Source organism: Salmo salar, chromosome 06, assembly GCF_965601325.2.
Source record: "Salmo salar chromosome 06, fSalSal1, whole genome shotgun sequence".
Classification (NCBI taxonomy): Eukaryota; Metazoa; Chordata; class Actinopteri; order Salmoniformes; family Salmonidae; genus Salmo; species Salmo salar.
The window spans coordinates 33,458,298-33,480,092 of NC_138296.1; the positions used below are offsets into that span (position 1 = coordinate 33,458,298).

Below are 21,795 nucleotides of genomic sequence, written 5' to 3' on the forward strand. Positions count from 1 at the left end.
GGATAAGGCATGTATATACTGAATAGATGTATTCTCTGTATGCATGTCTTGGCATAGTGAATGTATTATCCACATTTGAATATGAAAGGGATGATAGTTTGAGGAGATGGTCCATAAACACAATAAATCCCTGCTTTGTTACACTTCGAGAATAACTAACAGACAGCAAAATACAGACTGACAGACAGACACACAAACATGCAGTATTTTATATTATGTACGCTTGTTTAGGTGGATATGTTGGCTAAAGGCTATGCTATTATCTGTTAATAGGATACTGTATGAAATGTATGGACAAGTACAGGTTCCAGTGCAAGTAACACTGACCACTTTTTCTGATGAGCTTTGCGAGTCATTAAAATGTGACTTGGAGCTTCCAACTGAGCACTCCTCTTGGATATACAAAGTGTACTGTATTTAGGATAAATGCAAAATAGCAATTCCCAACTGTAAGCAATGGTTGACTCACAAAGTGCCCGTGCAAAATAAATGAATGATTTTAGAATCTGTTGACTATTATCCTGTTATAGTTAATTGACAAACAACAAGTTACAAACATTTAGTTGACCGAAAGTGCAAGGCCACAAACAGTTAACAGCAAAATACATCTAGCTTGTATCTACAAATATACACTGATGCAGAATAGAATATATCAAGAACATTCCAGGTACTGTTTATAACCTTGAGGCACTAAAAGGTGTTCATTGTAACATGGATCGTCGTCATCATTGTCTCACCACTGATCCAAAATAGACTGTTCCAATCTGCCACATGAGGTGACTTGTGACAAACATGCTGTTTCACAATCCTAAACATCTTACCCTATTCATCTTTGAGAGGTTGTTGTACATAAATTCATGTTCCTGACAAACCTTAATGAGTTGATTCACTCTTGTTCATTGAGTGCAGTAACTTGGAGTATATACTTTCTGTAAACACATCCCATATACATTGTACTACAGTGCCAAGACAGCCATCATACTTCACATATTTCACAAATATGCACTTAACCATATACAGTAAATGTTAGATATTTTCCCAAAACATGCATATCTTGACAGGTAAAATGAATGGGCGTAAATATGAAAATATATCATATTTAATCTAGGATATCACATAATGTTTCATATTCCAGTATCTAAAATAAAGTGAAATGTTAATAATTAGTTGTTCAATTTATATGCCAAAATTCTAAGGTTTTACAATGCATCCAATCTATTCCTCAAATACATACAAATGTATCCTTCTTAATCGTGTAAACTTCTAATTTTACAACAGATAAAAAACAAAATTATTGTTTAAGCTTGTTTAGTGGCATTCATTATACAGAGTAAAACTATCAAACATTGTATTACTGTAACATGCTGGTATTTGGACTGTTGATCTATCTCGTTTTTCCATTGTAGGTTCAAAAGCACTGCATTGGGAATGCTAACTTTTCTCCAGTTATCACAGTGATAACATTGTGCTATTCTGATGTCATCATAGACAGAATGTACAGGCCTCACCTTATCCTGAACATACATGCACCTGTAGCTGTAGTTGGAATGTTCTGTGAGAGGCCTGGGATTCTGACAGTATGGAGGTGGAGGTGTTGCCTCTGGCTGCTTGAGGTACGTCAGTGTAATTGACTATATGTCCATGTCCACAGGGCGGAGCTCCCCGGTCTTGTGCTCCTGCACCCACAGCTCTCGGTCTTTGGCTGGGTCCACACTCTGAAGCAGCTGATCCACTGGCTCCACCGTCTGCCCCCCCCCCCCCCCCCCCCACACACACACACACACACACACACACACACACACACACACACACACACACACACACACACACACACACACACACACACACACACACACACACACACACACACACACACACACACACACAGGCTCATATGGACCTTCATCACACATGAAGCCAACACTGACACATCTCATAGACAATGTAAATGCTTAGAGAACTCATAGATGCTCATACAGAACACAGTACAATGAGGGGAGAGACAGACACTTCTATCCATAGTGGACAGGGTTAAGCTTACTATTTTTGGAGACACATCAAGCTGCCTTCTGCTAATACAACTGGAGGCAAAGAAGTGTGCCAGCAGGTATCAGCTGAGCTTGTTCTAGTGGCCTTCTAAAGGACAACCTCCTTATTAGGCTGATCAGTAGTGTGCCACCTGTAATTGGCCTTCACCATCACCCAAAGTGGCACTACCCTTGGTACGGGACCCTAAACGTCTCGTTAGATCTGCAGGTGTTCGCACCTCCTAAATGAGGAGAGCACCTGGGTTCATTCTCCCTGTTCAAGTATGGCCCAGTGAAGCAGCCAGCAGGGGATGAGAACAGCTGGTGAAGGGGTGACAGAGGTATGGTGATCGAGTTTGGAGGCGGTGAAATCCTTTTAACTGTTTGTCCAGCATTTTCACAACAAACATGCTTGCCAAAACGTTGATCTGAGTATATTGCACAAATCCTTTGTATTGGGATACTTGATCTAGAATTGTTTACTAAAAGGATCTGCTTTAAAAAGACAAATCAACATACACCACACACTCCAAATGACCTATTTCACTGATGACCAATTTGTTTTACTGTAGCACTATGCTCTCCAAAAGAAGGTCATCATCACAAAGTGCAACCTATGTTGTATATTTCATTATTTAACATAACAGTTAAAAACTGCTCATCAATTAACTAGGCTGACCATGGCCAGGCTGGTCTTACAGACTAGACGTAACATAGTAAATGTAAATACGGGACACTCAAATGAGTATGATATGTTACGTTTGGCATGGTTACATAAGACAGAAGGTTAAGGGTATAACGCGAACGTCTAGCAATCCAAAGTTTGCGTAATCGAATCTCATCACAGACAACATTAGCAACTTTGCAACTACTTACTACTTTTGAGATACTTTGAAACGACTAAGCACAGGGGTCTCCAACAATTCTGAAAGTACATGCATTTTTCACGTTCCACCGCAAACTGAGAAACAAATCTCACAAGTATCAGAGACCGCAAGCTCCCAACTACAATCTAATCAACGCAGCATTGACATTATCCCACCATTGGTTAGCCACTATTCGCTTAAAAAGCCAAACCTAACACGATATCTGCCAATGAATTTCTTACCTGACAGAAGTACTCTATATGATGAGTAAGTATATCATTTGTGTCTATTATTTGCAAACGTTACCATTAAATAAGCATCAGTAGTACAGAACCATTGCTAGACCGGCAAAATCGATGTCACATTGCCTCACTCTCTAGATGCGCAATTAAAGGGCCAGATGCACAATTAAAGGGGAATTATACTCAAAAATCTAAACGTGTAGTTTTCTTCCAGACCAAAAAAATGAGTCTTCTGATGTGATTTAAGCATTGACATGGACTCAGAACATCCAATGTCGTTGTTTCTCTATGAACAAGTGTCATTTTGAAATTAAAAAACCAAAACAATCTTAAACCAGGAAAAATAAAACTGAAAAAACATAATTTGGGAAAATATAAAACAATTAGGATTTTATATTTTAGATTTGTTTATTAACCATTTTTTTTACCAGGTTTATTGACAGAAAACATAATGCACTACTTTCTCCTGTACACTAAGGTCCCAGGGAAGAGCTGGAGGGGAGAGAAAAATAGCTGAAAATAGGATTTTATTACCGGCATAAGGCTTGTTTTTTTTTTGAGGCAAGGAAGGAGCTGGTACGATGTACATTACTGTCGGTTTTAGATTTTAGTGATGTTATATATATGCAGGCCTCAGCCACTACCCTGAGAGCACTTGATTCAGTGTATCATGCAGCCCTCAGGTTCATTACAAATCAGAAACGTCTAACACATCATTGTGATCTCTACAGCGCTGTTGGCTGGTCGTCATTGACCTTGCGTAGGCTTAAACACTGGTATACACTGATTTATAAGGCCATATTGGGTAAAATGCTATTTTATCTCTGTTCTTTTTTAGTCAGGTCAGTAAATAAGTATCAATTACGGTCCCATTCTGATTTGCTTCTAACAGTACCAAAAATTAGAACAGGTCATGGTAGAAATAGTTTTAGTTACTTAGCACCGTGGTCCTGGAATTCTCTTTTGAACATTTTAAAATGTGATGATCTAGTTTCGTTGGCGGAGTTCAAACACTTGATCGATGTATATATTATAGAAGAGTGTAATTGTTTTTAGGCCAGCTGTTTTTAGTCAAGATGTTTGTGTTTTTAAATGTAATATGTTTTTGTTGTACTGTATGTGTGTTTATAGTTTTGTTTAATGTTGTGTGAGTGTATGTCATTTGGTTTGTGTGAAACGTTGTTCCCCTTGCTGCTATTGGACCAGATCTCTCTTGGAAAAGTGATATTTATCTCAATGAGAATAAACCTGTATAAATAAAGGTAAAATAAAATAATAAAAAAGGAGAAGAGAAGAAAGTGACTATTTTAAAGCTAGAAAAAAATGAGTAGCTCGTGACATGTTTCATTTTTTAAAAGTAGTTCTCATGTCAGAAAATGTTGGAGACCCCTGATTTAGCATGTTAGCTAAACCTTCCCCTAACCTTAATCTAACCCTTAACCTAACTCCTAAAACTAACCTTAACCATAACCTTAAGCCCTAACCCTAACCCCTAGCCTTAGCCACCTAGCTCACATTACAATTCATAATTCGTAACATATCATACGTTTGGCAAATTCGTAACATATTGTACAAATTGCAATTCATCACATATTATACGAATTGTAATTTGTAACATATCATACAAAATAGATGATGGACATCTACAAATTAACACATACCATACGAAACGTTACATTTCATGCTAATTGGGGTGTCCCAGATGTACTTTTACTATGTTACGTCTAGGTCTGTTACGGTGACCGTATTCTACCCTTGAGTCCAGGCTGTCATGACTGACAGATTGGTTGTCTGACTCCAGCAAACAGCTACATGTTCTGTAAAGCTGACTCAAGGGAACAGCCACTTGTACTGTAAGTGAAATGGACACATGGCTCACACTTTGGTTGAACATGTCAGTTTCATGTCGCAGCGTTGTGTACTGGCGTAAATTTTGTCGTATCATCTCCACCCTCTCAACCTCAAGTCTCTCCAGCTCCTGAAGAACAGAGGGAAATAAATAGACAAGGAATCAACCTCACTGTCAAAACAAAGATAACAATGAACATGATCAGCTTTTATTGTTTGTTATCAACAATGAGACTATGAAGAGTTAGTTCAATTGTTTTACCAGGCTTGTGGTGACCATCTCCTCAAACCACTTGGACTGGGCCCGGTTGTACAGGTCCACATTGTGCATGAGGTCATCACCTGTAGAGAACAGATTCAGTGTGGTCATTCAACACAGTGTATTTGACAAGGAGGTAATACTCAACAAATCAACATTAAGTTTCTGGTATACCTGTGCAGTTAAATTGAGGTAGTTAAAGATGAAGTACTACGGCTTTGAAGTATTTACTACATTAAATGTAGGCCCTAAATTAACTTATGCATGAGGAAAAGTGTGCATGAACTCAGTCCCTATGTCTCCAGCAAAGGTCACTCAGTAACCATGCCTGTTGCAGTGTGGGACATCTCTATCAATGCAACGTAATGCAAAGGCTAACCTCTGATGCTAACCTCCAATGCTAACTTCAGAAGCTAACCTCCGAAGCTAACCTCCGAAGCTAACTTCCGATGCTAACCTCCGATGCTAACCTCCGATGCTAACCTCCGATGCTAAGTCTATAAAAGCTTGGTTCAATAGGGTTGAAGAAAAGTGCAGAGCAAATGTGACCTAGAAACGTTCTTCTACATTTCAGCCTAATTTATTGGACATATATTACAAAGGCCTACTGTAGAAAGGGTGTAAGAAACAACCTAAAACAAAACTACAGAGGAAGTTATTTTACAATCCAGCCTCTCCAATAATAGCACATCTCAATCTATATGGAAATGAGGCCATGGTTTTTAATGATATTTGCCCCTGGAAAAAGTGAAAGACACAAGGCAGACATCATCTAAAGCGTGCCTAACGGGATCTATTGATTAGAGCTGTGAACTGAGACTAATTACCTGAGTGGAGAGAGAATGAACAAGATGCCGGCTTTTATTTATTTATTTTTTCGTGCTGGCTTTTTCCTCTAAAGTGTCTGCATAGATATGTAAGGAAAAAGCAATTACGTGGCACCAGAACTATTTGTACCAACATACTATCTGGAATACAGAGAAATGGGAGCCCCAGGCATTGTACTGCATGGCTGATCATAGGCTCATGTTATCTGAATTAAGCATATTCACTATGATTCCACATTCAAATATAAATGCAAAGCAAGATGTGTTTGTCTCCTAAGCACATGATAATGCAATGTTTTTGAGATCCACAGTACAACACAAAACACTGGAAAATAGACTTGCAGTATAACAGATGGTTTTAAGTATAAATGAAGAGACATTGCTCAATATTTTGACTAAGCTAATTGCTTAGTATCATTACATTACTATTGGCTGCTGTTGGCAGTGAGCTTTAGTGTTGTCGGCCTCCTGTCTGAGCTCTCAAACCCCATCCATGTCTGACTGAACTCCCCCAAATTCCCTATCTGACTGCAGCACAGCCCCACCTCACCCCCTCTGCCTCCTGCTGGGGAAAACATAGTCTTCTTAGGCAACACAGTCTGGGAATCCACCCCCAAGTCTGAACCCTGAGCGTGTGAAACATATCTGCACTGTCCGCACCCTTGTCTCTGCTCCATTTACACAACAGGCCTGGCCATGTGATCCATGTTGCCAGATCTGACTGTTTGGGATGCCTGGCTGGTCTGGATGGGACAAGTCCTCCATTGATACCCTTGTTCACTGCGACCAAAAGATTAGCCCTGGGGATTGTGGGTAATGGTCCTCTCCCAGCCGACTTATTATCCCACCACAAAAATAGATCATTAAACTTGTTTCCATGTTGAAATACTACTGGCTCTCTTTTGCAATGTTTTCTGGTGTTGTGCCAGGGGGTGCTTCCCTCAACAGAGTTCTCACTCTGTCGGCTATGCCTCTTGCTGTTGAAAACACCACCACAACTTTACACAATGGCAGCACAACATCACAAGGTTAGGCAATTTGCGTGCAACGCAAGAGTGGCCTCAAAAGCGGCTAACGCAAAATAAAAGTGGCTGCTCAGCGATACAGGGCTGATTTATCAAGAAACACAGCTGTGGGTGAATTGAACGGCTCAGATTTGAAAGGAGGCAATTTGTCGCGTTTAGAAGTACACTGTGGTAAGATGCAGCATGCTTTGGGTGCATGTTCTCTCTTCTCTGGGGGTAGAATCGGCACTGCTATGCTGGTGTTTTATGGAACTGTGACGTGCGGCTGCTCTACACATACACATACACATACACATACACATACACATACACATACACTGTGTGTTTAACCCCTGACCTGCTTGTGTGGATTTCCGCCGGGCCTTCTTGATGTCCTCCTCGTGTTTGTTCATGTGCTTGATGTCCAGCTGCTGGGTCTTCACCTCCAGATCTTTCTGCCGGTCTGCCAGGGCTTTACGGGCCTACAGCAACCCAAGTAGCAGTGTGAATACAGAAACAATATGAGTAATTTCATGCTAATCCCCAGATCTACTGAACCTACAGCTATTACCACAGCCATTGCAGCCCTTTCATGTCGGCTACCTATTTCCCCACTCAAATCCCGCCCTCAGCCCTTAATCTATTCTTATTTCACGTCACAGGATCTTCCTTCATCTTCGTCTGTTGAGGCAATTCTCCAATGTCATGATGTAACACTGTTGGAAATGTAAACACAGCACTTGGCAGGCACGAACCGTAAACCCACAAAATCTCCTGTGTTTAATGGATGCCAACTAAAATAAAACGAACAGGACGTTATGATCGTATGAAGTCAATCGATTGATTAATCTAGTCTATATGATTACGATGGGGAGAAAGATAGGCAACAAAAAGCAACAGTTTTTTCCTGAGCAAAAAAACAGTTCATCTTATAATAGGTTGAATGGTTTCCATAGTCCAACAGAATAATGCTGTGGTGTAGTCAGATCATCCCTAAAGCACTTCTTCTGACATACACTTTGGATCGTTTAAAGCTTCTCTGGGAAAACCTGAATTGTAGGACAAGGATTATAGGATGCTTTGGTTTAGAATGGTCCATACCTTCTCCACACCTGCATAGCGGCTGGCCAGCTGCTTCCTGAGGTCTATGATGTGGTGATCGTACTTCTTCAACTCCTTCTTGAAGTTGTCTCTGAATGTCAGCAGGGGCTTCTCCACCTCACACTGGAGCTGAAGAGGTACAGTCATTACAGTTGTAATTGATATGTAATCATGTGTAACTACACTGTACCTGCCTATCTAACTACTATATAAATACACCGATTTAGAGTCCTGGTAGGCCTATACAGGATATATGTGACCTAGCTGCATAAAGCATGGATACAAATAGTCATGAAAAGTGCCCTTAGGCCACTATATTTTCAAGAGGATTTCTCACTCTTCCGCACGTTACCTAACCCCATCCCATCAGCCGGGGTGTCTCCGAGCTCAGAGGAGAGAGGATCATGGCGTGCTGCATGTCCGCAGCCTGGGGCTCATCAGAAGACACCACTAATTAGTCAGACAATGGAGGCTATATAAAGCTTCAAGCCTACCTCTGCTTTATTTTAAGCATTCTGAAGACCCAGTAGAGTTTTTTCTTCTCTGGTAATTGCTGCTGTAAGCTCCCCCCCCTTTGTTCTTTGCCCATGTCAGAGCAGAGTGAGGTAAACAAACACCCCAGGACGTGGCCATAGAGACCTTGGATTGACCAAAGGAACACATAAATAAACTGATTGCCAACTAAGCCTTCTCTAAGGGCTCATAGAAAATACATCTTATAATGTTATTGAGGGTATGAGTGAAGCAAGGATGTTGTCCACTTCTGTCGGGTTCACATCGAGATTTTAGAATTTTCTTGGTCTGTTACAGTACATGCAATCTATAACATCCACAGTATCTTCTAGCAAGACAGTAGGCTACCTTGTTGGAGAACTTGAGGTGGACTTCAGCCTCGTCATGACAACTCCTCTTCAGCTGGGCCCAAGCTTCCCCAAGGGTTCTGGAATGGGCTCAAACAAGAGACATCAACCAAACTGGATAGAATGGATGGGAAAACACCCAGGTAGCAAACAGGTATATGGTGAAGAATATAGAACCAATAGAAATCTATTCTGTTAACTCACTCACCCTTCCTCCTGAGCAGCCAAGGGGCTCTGGGAGAGCTTGGAGAGGTTCTTAGAGTATTCATCTTCAATCTTTATCCTGCAACAGACAAAGACAGCCATGGGGCTCGAAAGTATGGGACTCCAGGGAAGACCAATAGAGGATAATTTTTTTAAAAGCTGACAGAGTTTCAGAGGAGCATTGGGGCATGGAGACACTGTCCTCCAGTATATCACCGACACCCAAAGACATATTGGCACTGTGGCCACTATGATGTTCAAAGGCAGAAGCGTATTATTCTGTGCTGAGAAGATATCAAACAATATCCTGTGACAACAGCCTGGATATGAGTTAATGCACTTTCCTGTGGAAAGGCCAGAGATGGGCATGATGTGAGGCTATTTACTCATTGCCACCCTGAGGGCGACTCAGAAAGGCCAGCCATATTTCTGTGACATTCAATTATCCCACAAATACCCATTAACCATACACATCTGAGTAAACCTGTCCTCTACGGGAGGTCACTAAGGCCATTCCAAAGAAATGGATATGGCCAGAATCTGACATCAGGTCAGCTGTCTCACTGAACCAATGAAGAAAGGTCAGCCCTGAATTAGAATGTTGGGGAATGGGGCCTTTAAATGAATTGTGTGAATACAGTCAGGGGAAAAAGTGAAAGTCCACTTAATTCTCAATTCTATTGAGTCAATGGGAACTTTTGTTGTGGGCGCAAAATGGGGCCTCTTGCTACGCTGAAGCCTATGAAAGCATATGTTTAGGATGTCCACTTTATGTACGTCTACAACTTAACGTTATAAATCTAGTACGGTACAACACATTTATCTGAATTCAAATGTGCATGGGGATGATATACCTGGGGCGGCAGCTAGCCTGGCGGTCAAGAGTGTTAGGCCAGTCCCCAAGTCGACTAGGTGAAAAATCTGTCGATGTGCCCTTGAGCAAGGCACTTTGTAACGGCCGTCGTCGCAATGAGACCAAGGTGCAGCGGAGGATGTGTATTCATATTCAAGATTTAATAAACCGAAATAGAACACTATACAAATAAACCAAAATGACAGCCGACAGTTCTGTCAGGTACTCACAACGAAACAGAAAGCAATCACCCACAAACCCCAAAGGAAAAACAGGCTGCCTATGTATGACTCTCAATCAGCAACAACGAACTACAGCTGTTCCTGATTGAGAGCCATACACGGCCGAAAACAAAGAAAACCACCAACATAGAAAAAGAAACCTAGAACGCCCACCCATGTCACACCCTGGCCTAACCAAAAATAGATAACAAAAACCCCTCTCTATGGCCAGGGCGTTACACACTTAACCCTAATTGCTCCTGCAAGTCGCACCGGAGAAGAGCGTCTGCTAAATAAATATAATGTAAATATATGAATAGATTCTATAGAGTGGAGCCAAGTTGTCAAGGACAAAATAACTCATGCTCTACAATAACATAATGATAAAGACTAGAGAACCCTGTTTCACCCTGATAAGACACGACAAACAGTCCAAATAAGATTACGATCAAAAAGATGCGATAAAGAAAATCAATAACATTTCCCAACACACAAAATACACAGTACCACTGACCCCTTCCAAGCTGACTATGTTGTGTTACCTCTCCCGGACGAACTCAGCCATCTCTTTCTGCATCTGTTTGCCCTTGAGCTGTTTCTGCAACAGCACCTCAAAGCCGCCCACAGAGGGGGTCCCCTGGGGGTCCTTCTTGTCAGTCTGAGGGAGAGGATGGAGCATCAATCACACACGCAGACCAATACAGCCACAGACTTCATTTCATGGAGAAAATGACATTGTTTACATTGAGTGTGTGTGAGTGGTTAGGGGTGTTTGGGAGTGTGTGTGTGTGTGTGTGTGGATGAGTGTATGAGTCAGAGAACTACAAATGTATGTGTCAAGACGTGCATGCGCACATGGGTGTGTTCGTCATTTGCCTGTGAGTTATGAGTGTGTGTGTGTGTGTGTGTGTGTGTGTGTGTGTGTGTGTGTGTGTGTGTGTGTGTGTGTGTGTGTGTGTGTGTGTGTGTGTGTGTGTGTGTGTGCGTGTGTGTGTGTGTGTGTGTGTGTGTGTGTCTAAGGGTTGAACAAGGAGCAGCACATCCCACTATGTGAAACAGGATGTGGATAGGACAGGGAGTGATGTGGTAGCCCCACGTGAACCAGAGGTGACAGATTCATTTCACACAATGGGCTTGAGCTTTGGCTGAGTGGAGCACATAATGCCACAGAAATACAGACAGCCACTGAGAACATGACTCAGTGGAACAAGAACAACCATCCAAATCACAGTTCAGTGAAAAGAGGCTTCTGTTACAATCATGTTTGTAGACACATGAGTTGGCGTTAATATGACAGACAAAATCTACCCTATTGGATTCAAAGTCATATGTAACAGGGCTGAGATTCCTATAAACATAGGAAGTAGGGATCTTATTCTATGAGCTGGATAGTGGTTTAGAGGTGTCAGGCGCTATCTTACCCAGAAGTAGTCACAGTAGCTCCACTCATTGGGCTTCAGTAGCTGCTGCTCTGGCTGATCTGGCGTCACACTGGGCAGCGGGAAGGTGACGCAGTTGATCTGAATGCAAAAAAATAGTGAGACGAATTCAAGAGAGTGAGAGACAAGTGAGAGAGGTTTCTGTGAGACATCAGAGGGAGAGGAAGAAAGAAAGGAGGAGGAGGAGGATAAGAGACTAATTGCCTTCAACTCTCAGGAATTAATGTGGGAGAAAAGCGATGGTTAGAGCAGACATCAAAGGTGTCATTTGTGGGAGATGTGCATAGAAGCTTCTCATTTGGAGACGGGACATGGAGGCTCGGTTTGTGTCTGTCATGAGGATGGGAGTAAAGGTCAGGAATGAGTAAATACTCTCAGGGGGTGTTGGTCATCAAGATGATGATCCAGAGAACCCTCGGTGGTGGAGATGGAGGGAGAGGGAGGGGAGAAATGGAGGGGACAGATAGAGGGGAGAGGGACAGAGAAAGAGGGAGAGAAAAGAGGGGGGGGGGGGAAGAGAGAGCACAAACTGTCCAGTCCTGGCCTTATGATCCTTACACTTATTTGTGATAAACTAAAACAACATCATAACGTAGAGAAAGACCTACAATTAGTGATACAGAGGAAACAACCAACAACAACCCAAACCACTGTAGAGTGGAGTCACAGCTAAACACACCCAGCACTCAGACTGAATACACACTCTGGTCCACAGCGTCTTCAATTACCCTTAGAAGACTGCAATTATGTAATGTTCACCATCTGTAACCTCTCCCTGCTGGCACAACAACCTGTCCTCTATCTATGCCATACTGCCAATGATGTCCCAGAAGACTACATGAACATCCAGACATGCTGAATCTCAGATGCACAAATATGTATTACATGTTCACTGCTTGGCTAAAGCACACGACGAGGAAAAACACACCGCAGATTTCTACTAGCTGATTACCATATTTGCTTATGTAACTATGACATTGTTTGAAGCTTTGTGTTGCAAATCATTGAGCCTATTGGGAGTTGAAACTATTTCGAATTAGGGAGAGATTTAGAGAAGTCAAACAGTGGAAGCAAGCCCTTAAAGCTATTCTGTAATAAATATTAACACGAGCTCCATTCTTTCCTAAAGGCAACCAGCCGTCTGCAGAGATCTCCAACTCCTGCTTGAAACCAGTTCTATCAATGAGCCCTGGACATCTAATATGTACACACTAACACCCACATAGAGACAGGCAAGAGAAAGGAGGTGCATCAATCACACACACACACACACACACACACACACACACACACACACACACACACACACACACACACACACACACACACACACACACACACACACACACACACACACACACACACACACACACACACGTCTGCATAATATGCATGCTTCCACACACCACATGAGATGCAGTAGTAGAAACACACACATAGAAGTGTCGTAGACTCTTTCTAACACTACGCAACCGGATTTACATAGTTGGTGGAGCCCAGTCACTATGTTCATTTTCTGCCTGAGAGATCAGACTGATTGTCACGGACACCAGATTTTCCATCACACTGACCCGCCATCTATCACTGCTGTTGTTTATCTCCTGCTCACATCCTCCAGAAAATGAGACCATTTATCTGCAGCATGGCTGTCTCTATAGCTCACTACTCTTTTATGGGCTCTTAGTGGGGTGCTACACTGTTAGGACTCAGAGAATCATATTCATTACCTCTGGGAAAATCAGGGAGAATTGTATGGCACTGTTGGCACTCTGTGTGGTTTAGAGTAGTTTATGTTTTTGGACAGTCAGCAAATCAAGGGTGTTATGGTTCAGCCTGACAGTGTTATAGAGATTCTAAGAGAGGCAGGCAGGGTCATAGCTTATGAATGATTCACATGATGTATGGTCATTCCTGTAGTTTAGAACAGACTAATTACACTTACCCCCAACAGCAGACAGTGTTGACAAGTGCCAGTTTGCCTAGTTAACCAGAGGGACATTCTGTCCTCTGCCTGCATTCATTATACAGTCATTTCTACCCTAAATGCTGAGGCAAATGTAGAAAGGTTCATTTATTACCTGGACGTTTAAAAATTGTGAGCTGGACCTCACACATTGGAATGGTTTAGCTCTGCTGAATAGACACAAATATCACTAACAGCATGGAAAATAACCCATGCTTAAAGACATAAAACACAGAAAATAACCCATGCTTAACCTGTCTGGGATAGGGGGCAGTATTTTCACGGCCGGATAAAAAACGTACCCGATTTAAACTGGTTACTACTCTTGCCCAGAAACAAGAATATGCATATTATTAGTAGATTTGGGTAGAAAACACTCTAAAGTTTCTAAAACTGTTTGAATGGTGTCTGTGAGTATAACAGAACTCATATGGCAGGCAAAAACCTGAGAAGATTCCAAGCAGGAAGTGGCGTGTCTGCGAATTTGTAGTCCTTCTGTTGCTTCTCTATCGAAACTACAGTATCTGAGCTGTTTCGTGACACTTTGTAAGGCTTCCATTGGCTCTCTAAAGCCTTCAGAAACCGGATTGAGGCGTCTCCTGTCTATGGGCAGATAATAGCAGCTCAGTTTGTGGACTGCCTGGTGACAAAGAGATTGGAGATGCGCGTTCACGAGACCTCGCCATTTTTTCTCTTCCTTTTTGAATGAATTCAGCATTGTCCGGTTGGAATATTATCGCTATTTTACGAGAAAAATAGCATAAAAATAGATTTTAAACAGCGTTTGACATGCTTCTAAGTACGGTAATGGAACATTTTGAATTTTTTTATCTGGAAATGCGCTCGCGCGTTACCCTTTGGATAGTAACCTGAACGCACAAACAAAACGGGGGTATTTGGACATAACTATAGTTTATTTGGAACAAAAACGACATTTGTTGTGGAAGTAGCAGTCCTGGGAGTGCATTCTGACGAAGAACAGCAAAGGTAATAAGCCCCGAAGTTGGCGGGTGTCTGAATCGCTAGACTGTGATGGCTGAGCTATGTACTCCAAATTTTGAAAAATCTGCTTTCGCCGAAAAGCTATTTTAAAATCTGACATAGCGATTGCATAAAGGAGTTCTGTATCTATAATTCTTAAAATAATTGTTATGTATTTTGTCAACGTTTATGATGAGTAATTTAGTAAATTCACTGGAAGTTTTGGGTGGGAATGCTAGTTCTGAACATCACATGCTAATGTAAAAAGCTGTTTTTTGATATAAATATGAACTTGATTGAACAAAACATGCATGTATTGTATAACATAATGTCCTAGGAGTGTCATCTGATGAAGATCATCAAAGGTTAGTGCTGCATTTAGCTGTGTTTTGGGTTTTTGTGACATATATGCTTGCTTTGAAAATGGCTGTGTGATTATTTTTGGCTGTGTACTCTCCTAACATAATCTAATGTTTTGCTTTCGCTGTAAAGCCTTTTTGAAATCGGACAATGTGGTTGGATTAACGAGAGTCTTATCTTTCAAATAGTGTAAAATAGTCGTATGGTTGAAAAATTGAAATTATTGCATTTTTGAGGTATTTGTATTTCGCGCCACGTTCTTCCATTGGATATTTGGCGAGGCGTTCCGCTAGCGGAACGTCTAGATGCAAGAGGTTTTAAAGACATAAAACACATAAATATAACCCATGCTTAATGTCACGACTTCTGCCGAAGTCAGTCCCTCTCCTTGTTCGGGCGGTGTTCAGCGGTCGACGTCACCGGCCTTCTAGCCATCGCCGATCCACTTTTCATTTTCCATTTGTTTTGTCCTTCCTTGTTTTACACACCTGGTTTCAATCCCCCAATTACTTGTTCATTATTTAACCCTCTGTTCCCCCATGGTTGTTTGTGAGTGATTGTTTGTTTGTAATGGTCTGTTATTGTGGGCTCGATTTATTGTGTTGTATTTGTGAATATTTGAGTAAATTACGTTTATTACTCATAGCCAGCTACACCAGCTACACACAGGCCCTCTTACACTTAAAGACATAAAACACAGAATATAACTCATGCTTAAAGACATAAAACACAGAAAATAACCCATGCTTAAAGACATAAAATACAGAAAATAACCCATGCTTAAAGACATAAAACACAGAAAATAACCCATGCTTAAAGACATACACAGGGTGTCAACACATAAATCTCTTGCCACCTTAGCTAACCCTATCAGAAAATAACTCTTCCCCCGGCACGCACACACACACACACACCACACACACACACACACACACACACACACACACACACACACACACACACACACACACACACACACACACACACACACACACACACACTGAGACTGTAGGGTGCTCAGCCACTGTTGCTAAGCGACAAATTACTTTTGCTGTAAAGGCACAATCCCCATAATGTCTCTAATGGAGGGGCCATGATCCATCCCATATGGGATCTGAGACATGCTCCAGTGGTGGACGTTAAAGTTGTTCATCTGTCCATGACAGCTGGAAGACAGGACGCGTGACGCAACATGCACCATGGCACAACAGAAAAACACCCTCCTGGACTGGCACCATGATGAACACCATATTCAGCATCAACGACTACAACCTCCCATTATTCCATCAGGCTACCTGGGGCGGCAGGTAGCCTAGTGGTTAGAGCGTTGGACTAGTAACCGAAAGTATGCAAGATCAAATCCCCGAGCTGACAAGGTAAAAATCTGTTGTTCTGCCCCTGAACAAGTCAGTTAACCCACTGTTCCTAGGGTGTCATTGAAAATAAGAATTTGTTCTTAACTGACTTGCCTAGTTAAATAAAGGTAATAAATAATAATTACACAACATCACTTCTTCTATGCAACAAATGAGTCACTGAACAAAGCCATGCATATCAATTATCACAGACCAATTACCCATTCATGCGATTTCTCTTTACACCGCAAAGTATAAAACTGCATTATAATGGAATGAATGTAGCCTAATCTAGTGGTCTCCTTTTCTGAGATATTCAGTGCTTCATCCATTCATATTTCAACAGAAGACATGACATCATGGTTAAATGTTGAGGATGTGTACAGACTAGTAAAGCACAGTAACCATCATGGCTTATGTAGGATTGGATAGTACACTGAGGATTGAGGTGAACAACAGCAGATCTACATATAAAAAAAAAAAATGTTTTCTATTTTTCCACAATATCAATTCAATTCGTTTTCTGAATGGCTCCAGTGTTTCCTATGGCAGTGTTTTCCATTTCAGCACCATTAATCAGTGTGCTATTGCTTTTGTAACCATGGAAACTGGCCTTGCTGCATCTCTCTGTGCAGGTTGGTGGGGCTTCACAATAGGCAGACTGACGGCTCCCGTGGCTGGAGCAGGTCAGCGAGCCCACCGAGCAGAACCAACACTGGGCACACACAGAACTGTCTGTCAGCCCTCAGCCCAGCACTCACCATCTCCTCCTACATTCCTCATTATAGACCCATAGGTTACATAACCACGAGGTCCAGTGTCAGAACAACTTAAACACTCTGAGGGATGTTTTATATAAATCTGGTTACATGTGGTCCACACAAATCCCTAATTTGCTAGAAATGAGTTTATATATTTCTGAGTATAATGACTTTAATGAATGCTAGTTATGGATACGTGGGAGTAGGAATTCAAGCTGCTTGTGTGATGTAAATGTTTTCATTAGCTGTTGTTGATGGAGAGTAGAACGGAATTATAATCATGGCTGTAATGTGGAAGTGCTGATGTTGTGTTCTGGTGAATGCAGTCCTGGGTGAACGGTATTGTCTTGCAGCTAGATGTCGGGTCCATTGGGGGATGGGAGGGATGCAGCATTACGCTCATATAATATATTTCTATGTCTTCTAGAGAAGAAGACTCAGAGGGCTCGTCAGATTCTGGACCTGTCAGAGAGAAATATACTCTAAATATACCCAGAGATGTCAACTGCCAGCTACAAAGGTCTTGTGCTTTTCAAGAGAAAATCAAAGCCCATCATACATTTAAAGAGTATGATAAAATAAAAAAAATACTTTGCTGCATGGGATACCTATTCTTACTCAAAGTCTGCGGCAGCTTCTGTGAACTGAGAGAAATCTGAAACTCTTCATTTCTTGAGGACGCATCTCCTGTGTGTAAATGCAGCTTGTGCAAGCCTCAGTCCCAAACACACAAGACTGATAGAAGGGAGTAGACACAGTACAGTCCATGAGAAAAAGATTAGCAGTTGACCTGTGGAAACCCCACTGATTAAGACTGATGTTCTATCCAATAGGCTGTTTGGTGTGGTGGCAGTGTTCCTGCACTGTGGGTTCCCCCATTACTCCACAGAGATCTGCAGCCAAACACAGAGACTACACTGCTACACGGACACACTGTAGCATAGTGGGTAGATGCAGTACATTTTAACGTTGGCCGATGGTCGGATGAAATACACAAACATCTAGCCTATTGTCAGGTAAAACATTATCTTCTTTCTTCTGTTCAATTATCTCGAAAGGGAATAATCCTAGCTAAAAATAAACATTCTGTCACGTCTGCTGTTTCTCCCTGGTGATATTGGTGCACAAGATCTGTATCCTAAACACAGTCTGAGGCTTCTGCTGCTCTGGGAAAGAAAGGAAACAATAGAGACAGACAGAGAGAGAGAGAGAGAGAAACAGAGAGAGATAGAGAGTGAGAACAACACAGAGAGAAAGAGAGAGTGAGGGAGACACAGAGAGAGATGGGTAGTGAGATGGAGAGGTTCTGGGTTTGGAGCTCCAGGGTACTCACTGTTATCTTGGTCTCCTTGATCTCCTTGTTCTGCCTCTTGGCTGGTGAATTGTTCCCCGGGTTCTGTTGGGAGAGACAGGAGGCATCGTCAACGTCAAAGCTCTCCTCGGTGTCAAAGCTGGCCGCCTCCATCATCACACAACACCTCTTCTCCTCCTGCTCCTCTCTCTGCTCCTCACGGGGAAACCCTGCTCCTGCAACTGAGGCTGCCTCTCACAGCCTGCCTGACGTGGTGAGTCGAGTGGAGACGCGTCACGGGGGTGGGGGGTGAGTAGGGGGCTGGGGAGAACGGAGGGGGAGGTGTGGAGTGGGGGGAGGGGGTGGAGGCAGTTGGTCGTAGTCCTAGCAGCGTGACGAGGCTAGCCTCCGGTTAAACTGCTGTCACCCGAGTCTGGAGGTTGACGGCAGGGGGAGGATGCAGCGAGGAGCCGTGTGTCTCCTTACTGTCCATACTGAAAACTACTGAGACAACACATGGATGGAGCCAGCGGAAGACAGCGAGAGAGCAATGTCAACATATGTTCCCCATGCCAATAAAGCCCCCTTGAATTCAGTTGAGAGATGGAAGACTGAAGGAGAGGTGGGGATTTATTTACACATTCGATCACCATTCCTCCCTCTTCCCTCTTCAGAGATAGAAAGAGACAGAGAGAGAGAGGGAGGTTGGGGGAGAGAGAGAGAGAGAGAGGGAGAGAAAGAGGGTTTTGAATGAGGGAGGAGAGGATAAAGAGAGAGGAGAGGGGGCAGGGTCTGAGGGAAATGGCTTAGTAATGATAACTAGAAGGCTAATTATTATTAGGAGGAAAGTTGGAGGAAAAGAAGAGGAGGAGGGAGAAAAACACAACCAATGAACAGCCTCTCTAGCCCCACATGTGTGTTTATGAGCTTTAGAGCTTTGGTCGTGTGTGTGTGTGTGTGTGTGTGTGTGTGTGTGTGTGTGTGTGTGTGTGTGTGTGTGTGTGTGTGTGTGTGTGTGTGTGTTAGCGTAATGACAATTCAGAGCGGTGTGGGTACAGGATAATAGTGTGTGGGTACAGGATGTCTGATAATAGTGTGTGGGTACAGGATGTCTGATAATAGTGTGTGGGTACAGGATGTCTGATAATAGTGTGTGGGTACAGGATGTCTGATAATAGTGTGTGGGTACAGGATGTCTGATAATAGTGTGTGGGTACAGGATGTCTGATAATAGTGTGTGGGTACAGGACGTCTGATAATAGTGTGTGGGTACAGGATGTCTGATAATAGTGTGTGGGTACAGGACGTCTGATAATAGTGTGTGGGTACAGGATGTCTGATAATAGTGTGTGGGTACAGGATGTCTGATAATAGTGTGTGGGTACAGGATGTCTGATAATAGTGTGTGGGTACAGGATGTCTGATAATAGTGTGTGGGTACAGGACGTCTGATAATAGTGTGTGGGTACAGGATGTCTGATAATAGTGTGTGGGTACAGGATGTCTGATAATAGTGTGTGGGTACAGGATGTCTGATAATAGTGTGTGGGTACAGGATGTCTGATAATAGTGTGTGGGTACAGGATGTCTGATAATAGTGTGTGGGTACAGGGTGTCTGATAATAGTGTGTTGGTACAGGGTGTCTGATAATAGTGTGTGGGTACAGGATGTCTGATAATAGTGTGTGGGTACAGGGTGTCTGATAATAGTGTGTTGGTACAGGGTGTCTGATAATAGTGTGTGGGTACAGGATGTCTGATAATAGTGTGTGGGTACAGGGTGCCTGATAATAGTGTGTGGGTGTTTGTGGAGGTGTGTTCGGCAGGTGTGTTTGTGGAGGGCTGATGCATCTTTGGATGTTTTTCAGGGGTTGGGGTCCAGAGGGTGGATGAGTGGAAGAATTGATGTACACATGTGTGAGTGCATCGTATGTGAGTGCGGAGGGAGCCGAAGGGTGGGTGTGTGTTTACCCACGCGCGTGTGGTGGTGTTATCTGTGTGGGCAGGGCTGTAGCCACACTTATCCTCTCTCTCTCTCTCTCTCTCTCTCTCTCTCTCTCTCTCTCTCTCTCTCTCTCTCTCTCTCTCTCTTTCTCTAATGATAGCGTTCCACCAGAGGCAGCAGCATGTTTGCAGCAAAAAGCAGAGCTGCCACCATATGTACACGTGATCGCCCCGAGGACACCACCCCACTGTGTCCTCCTCTCCACCCCTGCTTATAACACCCCCCTGCAGAGGCCAACACAACAACACAGTCAGCTGTAGTAACCCAGTGAAAGCCTCATGCTTCGCATCGACGCACTCTCACCTTCCTCCTCCGAAACATGGCGCCGTTGACCAGCACCTACCGATGTGTCCGGGCTGCTCAGAGCGCGGCGATCCAGCCAGCGGACTTTCCCAGAAACCCAGGACGCCCAGTTCTCCCAGTTTGAGCTATAAAGATTCTCTTGCTGGTGTCCTTTCAAAAGCTGACAACAAACCCTGCGGCGTGGTCCAAATCTCAGCTGCCCATATGGCCCAAATCTGTCCATCTATTCTCCCGTTAGCTGATGACGGGCTACTCACTAACGGTGAGTAATTAGTCACGTGGGTTGGCGTGTAACACTTCTTGGCCCGGGTTCATAGCTGCTCAAAGCAGGACCATAGAGGACAATTTTGTCCTGAAGAATGTTTGATGTGTGCAATGGATTTCAAGCATACCATATCAAGAATAAACAGTGAATTATTGCATTCAAATAGTAAAAGTGTTAATTAGCTTGCCTGCAACATGTTATAGGTGTTACAGGAACCATTATTGAGTTTGAGCTGCTTAATGTTGATGTGAAATCAAAATCAGACAACTATTTCACTCCGATCAATATGTTGAGCTGATTGCAATGTTCCAACCGTAATAGACTTAACGGGTTGGACAAAATATAGGTGTATCAGGTGAAGTCCCTTTTAAAAAGGGTATTGCAGACTGCAGGGCTGAGTTGAAAGTCTCACCTGTTTGTCCATAGTGGCTCTCCGTAGGGGCACGCCAGGGGGGTCCGTGGGATGCATAGCACTTCCTGTGGTGTAACGTGTTCCATTGACTACAGGGGAAAAGATCATAAATGTCATTGAGATGATTGACAGATTAAACCCGCTCATTACTGAATCAGTTCAGAACGATAAACAGATGAGGGAACATACAACTCCTTCATGTGAAGGACTGTGTATCAATCCATTATAGTAAAACGGTCAGGTTTTGCTTGTCTTAAAGTGGCATCTTAATGTTATGGAGTCGTTTGCATCCTAACAGTAGGGAATAATACATCCCCATTCATCATCCAGACAGAAAGCAGTTTGCAC

At 42.8% G+C, this 21,795-nt stretch overlaps 1 protein-coding gene across 2 annotated transcripts in view; it reads right to left on the reverse strand.

Annotated features, from left to right (window-relative positions):
* Positions 1-1,297: 1,297 nt before the first annotated feature.
* Positions 1,298-21,795, reverse strand: part of LOC106606940 (growth arrest-specific protein 7) — a 36,380-nt gene continuing 15,882 nt past the window's right edge. The window contains exons 4-14 of one of the 2 annotated variants that reach the window (XM_045720247.2): positions 21,448-21,536; positions 18,505-18,567; positions 11,734-11,832; positions 10,855-10,970; positions 9,243-9,317; positions 9,036-9,114; positions 8,175-8,303; positions 7,432-7,555; positions 5,246-5,325; positions 5,015-5,113; positions 1,298-1,745 (exon numbers count right to left, since the gene is read on the reverse strand). In XM_045720247.2, coding sequence (XP_045576203.2) covers positions 1,632-1,745; positions 5,015-5,113; positions 5,246-5,325; positions 7,432-7,555; positions 8,175-8,303; positions 9,036-9,114; positions 9,243-9,317; positions 10,855-10,970; positions 11,734-11,832; positions 18,505-18,567; positions 21,448-21,536 — 1,067 coding nt within the window. In that variant the 3' untranslated portion in view covers positions 1,298-1,631. Of the gene's footprint in view, positions 1,746-5,014; positions 5,114-5,245; positions 5,326-7,431; positions 7,556-8,174; positions 8,304-9,035; positions 9,115-9,242; positions 9,318-10,854; positions 10,971-11,733; positions 11,833-18,504; positions 18,723-21,447; positions 21,537-21,795 lie in introns of those variants that run through there. The other variant, XM_045720248.2, reaches the window with a different exon arrangement.